The 7,458-nt window shown below is 34.2% G+C and overlaps 1 protein-coding gene across 2 annotated transcripts; it reads left to right on the forward strand.

Moving 5' to 3' along the window:
* The first annotated feature begins 841 nt into the window (after positions 1-841).
* On the forward strand, positions 842-5,618 carry LOC120071894 (enolase (DUF1399)). Of its 2 annotated transcripts, XM_039024303.2 has the most exons (8): positions 842-1,134; positions 1,265-1,382; positions 1,958-2,341; positions 2,846-3,118; positions 3,320-3,840; positions 3,974-4,098; positions 4,514-4,671; positions 4,746-5,618. In XM_039024303.2, the coding sequence occupies exons 1-8, from the start codon at positions 938-940 to the stop codon at positions 5,271-5,273; spliced, it is 2,304 nt and encodes a 767-aa protein (XP_038880231.1). In that variant the 5' UTR covers positions 842-937; the 3' UTR covers positions 5,274-5,618. The 2 variants fall into 2 exon arrangements, with proteins under 2 accessions (XP_038880231.1, XP_038880232.1); XM_039024304.2 differs by lacking the exon at positions 1,265-1,382 and having other exon boundaries at positions 1,007-1,134.
* The last annotated feature ends 1,840 nt before the right edge of the window (positions 5,619-7,458 follow it).

A 7,458-nucleotide genomic window follows, 5' to 3' on the forward strand; every position in this document is an offset into this window, starting at 1 on the left:
CTTTTTCCAGAAGAGATTGTTTTTCTTCCTTTTGTGTCAATTTCTTCAACGTTTTTTAAGTCTGTAATGATTTTGTAAGACACATTCCATAGGCTAATAGGACGATAATTTATTACTTCTCTTGGTTGTTTGAGTTTGGTTGTAAGAACAATATGGGGGAAGTTAAACACCTGCACCAATGCCAAAAAAAGTCATCTGGACCAAGAACCTTCATTGGAGAGATGTGGAATAATGTTTCCCTCACATCCATCTCTGAAAAATGGCTCATTAAGGATGTCATTCATCTCCTCTGTTATTTGTTTATGACACACTACAAGATAGCATCAATGTGATTTGCCAACGGGTTAGTAGAACTAAAAATAGATGTAAAGTAAGAAAGGAACCGTGTCTCCAGATCATAATCCTTTTCTATTGTCCATTGCCCATTTTCATCGAGAACTCTTTCAATAACACCTATAGTTAATACAACATATCTATTCTTTTAGCTTTTCTTAACCATACTTGCATATCCTAAAACATCCTAATTGAATATGATCTCAATTGATTCATGCATCATTTCTCTACTCAAACGGCACATGAACATGTCAAATTCAAGTTCCAAATTTTGAGTATAGAGTATTACAAAATTGTCTAAAAAGATAAAATATGAGTACATGTTTTTTAGTTCAACAATGAGTCATGTGTTTTACTAGATATTTTTTATTTATGGGAGTCAAAATCATTCAAATCCATAAAAAATAAATTTATAATTAAGGGGGAAAAAAAAAGATTTTCACCAAATTTGATGATGTTCAAAGAGCCAAAAGCATCAAGTCACGTTAGGTAGAGACCCACCACTTTGTAAGAAAGAAACTGCTTCTTTACATTCATTCTCGTATTATATTCTCTCTTTGAAACACCATTTTCCTTCCGTCATTTATTCTCCTTTACAGAAACCATGTCGTCGGACCGGCCCGGTTCAGAAATTTCAGCCTCCATATCGGCGAGAAGCCTCGGCGACATCTCGGAATTCAGTGCCACCCGAATCGGCCTTGACATTGTTTCGGCTGTTCGTCGAAATCTTGGCTTTCTCAGAACCGTCGCCGATTCCCACTGGCTCCACTGTGAGTCCACTCTTACTGAAGCTATTCGAAGGTCAAATCCTAATCCACTGTTTGATTCAAACTTAATGCTATCTAATCAACTTATGTGGAGCCTCTTTTGGGTTCTTGCATTTAATGCTAAGAGAGATGTTTTTTTGGGGGGTTTTGGTTTTTTCTTTTAGGTATGAGGAGCTTTGGATGCCGTTGATTTCTGATCTAACGGTTGCTGGGGCTTCCCCTCCTTTGATTCTTCCTCCGTTGGATGTTGAATGGGTTTGGTTCTGTCACACACTGAATCCGGTTAGCCGTAACTTTTGTTTGTTTCTTGAGTGAATCACTCACCCTTTAGATTGGTTTTGATGGGTGTAATGTAATATAGGTTACGTTTGACGGTGATCACTTTTGTTAGATTCAAAATTACTTCTAAATATGGTTTTGATAATTCAAAATCAATTTTGAGTAAAAATATAAAATATCCATTTCGAGTGATGAGATACGAATTTCTATAATAAAAGAGTTAAAATCACTTCTTGACATAGCATATTTTGTGCTTGGGATTGTGATTATAGGACTCTGCTAGAAAGTGATATATGTCTATTTATTTTGATGTTTGGCTTTAGATTTCTGAAAGTGCTTCTTAAGAGTTTCTCAAACAATCACTTGGTCAAAAATTCCACACAAGTGTTTTCTCAGGAGGGAATATTTAAGTGCCTTTCTCTTGAGAATTTGGTTTGGGTTTTTAGTTGCTTTGATGTTTGGTTTTAGACTTTTGAAAGTGGGAACTTTCATTGGTTTTTTTTTTTTTTTTTTTGCCCCCTTTTCTGTACTCTCTCTGGTCAAGCCAAGTATCAAAGGTAATAATATACTTCTTTCAGGTTGGTTACAAACATTACTGTGAGACAAGATTCTCTAAGCTTATTGGAAAGCCATCAATTTTTTATGAAGAGAATGAAGAATATGCATACATGAGGTGCAAACAGATATGGGTCAAGAAGTACCCAACCCAATCCTTTGAACTTGAAGAAAATTCAAGTTTGAGAGGTGTAATTACTGTTGAAAATCAGGAGCTTTTGGAAGAAGTAAAGAGACTAAGGCACTTATATTCAAAGTTCTCCGAACCGTTTAGGTCGGAGATCGTTTACCTTATTGCAGCTAAGCAAAGATACAAAGGGTTTCTGCATATGTTGCAGAGGTTTTCTGATGAATGTTCTTCTTTTGTGCCTGCCTCAGATATTCTCCTCATGTGGCTTACCCATCAGGTTGATGCACTATGATATTTTTATTATTCAAAGGAAAAAGAAAAAGAACAAGAAATGGATGTACTATTGAATGAGTATTTAGCGTATGGTTTTGAATCTACTTTTGTTTGCATCTTAGATCATCGATCAAAGAGTGAAACTATTCTCCCATCAAGATGTTCTCCTTTTAGTTTTTCCTAAATAGACAGTTTTGTTCCTAATAGGGATCGTATGCTTGCAGCTTCTCTAAGCAAAAGTGCCTTTGAATTTTGATTGTATTAGTCGAGCCATGTCTGTATAATGTATTGCCATCTATATTTATCTTCCCCAAATATCAGGCTTAATCATCTCACTTTTAGGATAGAGGAGAATTGAAAAGGAAGGAAACTATAAATGAACATGAACATTAAATTATTAGAGATACAAATGGTAGGTGAAAGTGTAAATATTAATGCTGTGATTTCTGCGGTTACTTCAGACGTTTTATGTTCAAAACTTCATTTTTGTTTGTTATATGTAAACCAGAGTTATCCAACAGTTTATGCAGAAGATGTAAAGGAGATGCAGGAAGATTTGGCAAAGGTGGTGAGATTTGGGAAAACTATGAAATCAAAGGAACGTGAAGAAACCAAGCAACTGTGGCACAGAACCTTTGGGCAACCTTATGAGAAAGCTGGAGGAGGGATAATCATGGAATTAGGAAGAGCTGTTACTTCCAATCCTCTAGTTTACTCGGAAGCAACCCACGTGGATGTAAATGCCAAGTACAAGTCTATGACATCTAGGTTCGTTCTAGAGGTTGGTTAACTCACTCAATTCTCCATACTTTTTGTTGGATAGAAGTGTGGTCTGCTTAGAAAGCTGAATTATGTTGCAAAATGCAATTTACTGAGATCATTTTTAGCTTTGAAGTTGATAGGAGCAAGTCATTTAGATATTGGCAAAACTATCAAAATTTCATGTTCATTAACAACTTTTTTATCCTTGCTTTGAGTTCAGGTTTGTGTGTTTATTCGGCACAAAGCTCAAAAACAGCCATCCCAACAAGTTGTTTCTCAGGAATTTCTTCGTCTGCGCAGCTTAAGATGCCATAAGGAGTTTAAGCTCGATCAACCGATCTCAAGCCTCAACAATGACTTGTGGAACAAAGCTTGGCATCTCTATTGTGAATTTGGTACCAAGGGAGTTGTACTCGAGCTTCGGCATCCAAGTGGCCATTGTTTCAAAGGAAGTAGCATTAAGGAAACTATCACATTCAAGTGGAACGACTTGATAAGAGCACCCTCTCTTACTTTAGAAAGACAATTCAATCAGGATCTCAAGATGGTTGCCTCTATAACTCCACCAGTTCAAGCACCGTACTTGTTAAAATGTGTGCCTGACAAAGTGACGGATGATTCGGGAGCAATGGTTTCAGATATTGTTCTTAGAATGAACCAGTACCGGCCTCAAGAAGGCCGGTGGCTATCTCGAACGGTACTTGATCATGGAGGTAGAGAGTGTTTTGTCATTCGTATAAGGTAATAAACTAATAATTTAATCGATACTTCATTGTCATTTGTCATTCTGTTTACAATTTGTCAGTTTATTTTACTAAAGCTTACTCATGTTCGGCACATCAAGATGTAACATGACAATGTGAATAAAATGCAGGGTTGGAGGGGGGTTTTGGAGAAGAGGAGGTGAAACTCCTTTGCCTGTGAAATGGGAGGACAGAATTATAGAGATTCGAGAAGGTTCTTGGTCCTATATTGCTGGCTCCATCGGCAGATCCCCAGGTATGGTGTATATTCGTACATGGATCAAATCTTTCTATGACTGAAGATCCTGGCTCGCTATATCAAATTCTTGAAATTTTCATATCTTGAAGATAATTAGGGATATCTCAACTTTTAGTGAGTTCTTTATGTGAATAGGAAGGAAATGATAGGAACGAGAGATATGGTTTTAGAAGAAAACCGAATTGGTTATCAAAATTGTTGCCATACATGAATATCCTCCTTTCCTTAAGAAATATTACGTGTAAAATTGAATCCATGCTGTCAAACCATGCCCTGAACCTGGACACGGTGTCAATAAGTGATTGTCTAATAATGATTGAGCAGATGAGTTGAGAGTCTCTTATCTTTTGACTTGAATCAGCTAAATTTTTTTAAATTTGATCATTCATTCATATCTTGGCATCTAGAACAGAGAAAGTGGTAGGAACAGCTACACCAAAACAGCCGCTAGAAGAATTGAAAGCTGCTTGGAGTTTTTCTACTGGAGATGAACTGTTGATTCAATGGGATACTTCAACACCAAAACCATCCCTTAGCTTTTCCTTAACAAATCCAGCTTCAGAATCATCTGTATGTGCTCATGTATTGAATCTTGTACAAGGGTCTTTTCGGGTTCTGGGTTTCAGTATGTTTTGATGTTGCAGGTAAGGCTATTAAAAGGTCGGCAAAAGCTATATCAAGTAAGGAGAGAGGTAAAAGAACCACAACATGATGGCAGCAGACAGGAGGAAGAAGAGGAAGGCGAAGATGACGAGTGGTTTGTAACAATGATTCGATATACTGATGAGGACCCAACCGGAAGAGCAACCGCTCTTCTTAACTGGAAGTTGCTGGTGATCGAGTTGTTACCAGAGGAGGATGCTGTGTTGGCACTTCTTCTCTGTGTCTCGATCCTTAGAAGTGTATCAGAAATGCAGAAAGAAGACGTTGGAAACTTGTTAATTCGAAGGAGATTGAGGGAGACAAAAATTGGTCTTAGAGATTGGGGCTCCATAATGCTTCACCCTTCACAAAGTTCAACTACTTCGTCGCCTTACCTTCGACCTTGGTATTGGAATGCTGAGACTGTGATGGCATCCAACAGTGTCGATCACCTCACAAGACAGCCTGCATCGAGCTACTTGCCCGTTGAGGGTGGAGATAAGTTGTACAAGCGAGGAATAATATCATGAATGATGAAAACTGAGGAAACAAAATGTTTTGAAAGGCCATGTTGGAAACAGCATTTTCAAGTTATCAGACAGGTTTTAACTCACAGCGGCATCTTTGGCTTGGTTTCTTCTCATTTTTCCATTTTGAATTTGAAGTGTGATGTAAGAAGAGAAAGAAAAGTGCCAATAATTGGTGTATAAATTAAGCAGGGACAAGTTGAGTTTATGTAGTTATTTTATTTGTAAAGTAAAATAATTAAATGTGGTTCTTTTCTTTTCTTTTTAAACCACTAGTTAAATTTATTGTACTTGATTGGACAGTTTGTTTATAAAATTTAATGGCAAATTAGATGATAATTTATTAAATGTAGCACCACATGGTTGTTGAATTATTGGGTTAACCATCATCTACTTCCATGGTTGCAGTTGCATGATTAGGCTAAATATATAGTTTAATTCCTAAAGTTTGATTTTTTTTTTTTTTTTTTGAAAAATAAATTAATTCATAGCTTTCAATTTCATCCAATTAAATCGTGTTATCCAATTAAATCGTGTTAAACTCGATTAATAAAGTATATTATGACATTTAATCATTTTACGACTTCAATTTTTACATTCTGTTTTAAAGGATTTGATTGAAAAAATTTCACATAAAATTAAAGAAAACTAGCCATTATGAATTAAATTGAGAAAAAAAATATTAGGAACTAATTTATGTCTTTAGCTCAAATTTAGTTAATAAATAGTTTTTAGAAGAAACAAAAAAAAAAAAAAAAAGTTACCGTTGAAGTTTGAACTTCATACTTCACCAACGGTAACCTGAAAATTCAATTTCATCATACTAAAACAAGTGTAGACAAATCAAATGTAATTTTTGTTAATTGACCGTCCAATGAGTTTACTAAACTTAATCAACCCATGCAAATCATTATGTCCTTGAAATTTGTATTCGGACATTTACAAAAATATATTGATTCATTCTAAATCATACATTTGAAATTGGCTAGCTAGTAAGATTTTTTTTTTTTTTTTTAGATTTAAATTTTACATAATTCATAATGAGTAATATGTCATTATGAGAAAAAACCACTAAGAAATTAATGATTTTCTTACTAAAATAATGGTTGAAATGAAGGATCAAACCTTAATCTTTATGGACAAAAGTTATACCAATTACCATTGAGCTAAGCTTTCTTGGCAAATTAATGATATTCTTGTCTATACAAGATCATTAATATTTATTTAAAGTCATAGGTTATGATACTTTTGTCAATCTTATATTCAAATATCTAAAGTTATAGGTTATGATACTTTTATAAAATCTTACATTCAAATATGTAATTATCTAATTTATTTCTCAAATCAACATTTATAATTTTGCAAACTTTTGCTTTTAATCTTTGAAAATAAGATGCATTTTTTAATGTTTTTTTAAAAGAATTTTAAACATTCATTTTACATATCTCATATGCAATAATAAATAAATTAATAATATTTAAACACTCTACCATTAGATTTTATAAATAAATAAATAAAAGAGAGAGAGACTTTTCCATTAGATTTAACTATTTGACATTAGTCTTAATTTGAATATTTATATATTTTTTTTATCCTACAAACTCATTGTATAAGATACCTCACTCACATGTTTTCACATAGACAATTTGAATCAAATTGTTTATAACATTAATAAAATGGGTGGTTGTATACATAGTGTCACAAGTATGAGCAAAGAACAACTTGTTGAGGGTCTTCAATAAAATAAATTTATAAGAATGTCAATCTAAAGCTAAATATTTGTAGTACTTAACAATGGACCATGTCATACACATGGAGCCTGAGAATTCGTTCATCAATTGATCACACAACTATGAGAGTAAGGGAGATAGTCAAGAGAATACCAGGTTGATTCATATATAGTTGGCTACTTAGTGGATTTCGTTCATCATCAATAAATCGCATAATTATGACTTTGTAATTTACCAATCCAATTAACTGGGTATGATAGCATTCCATACTAATTGAAATTTCATGATTCAATTAAATAGACATAGAGCAACCTAGTTAATTATAAACTAACAAACAAGTGGGGCACTATAGCATTCCATACTTGGTTTTGCTACATTAAGTTTAAGGATTGATTCAAACGTGCAATCAAATTCACCATATTATATTGGGCATTTTTCTACTCCTAAGGTCAATTGTG

The sequence above is a fragment of the Benincasa hispida genome, chromosome 2 (assembly GCF_027475165.1).
Source record: "Benincasa hispida cultivar pf3 chromosome 2, pf3_genome.v1.1, whole genome shotgun sequence".
NCBI classification, from domain to species: Eukaryota; Viridiplantae; Streptophyta; class Magnoliopsida; order Cucurbitales; family Cucurbitaceae; genus Benincasa; species Benincasa hispida.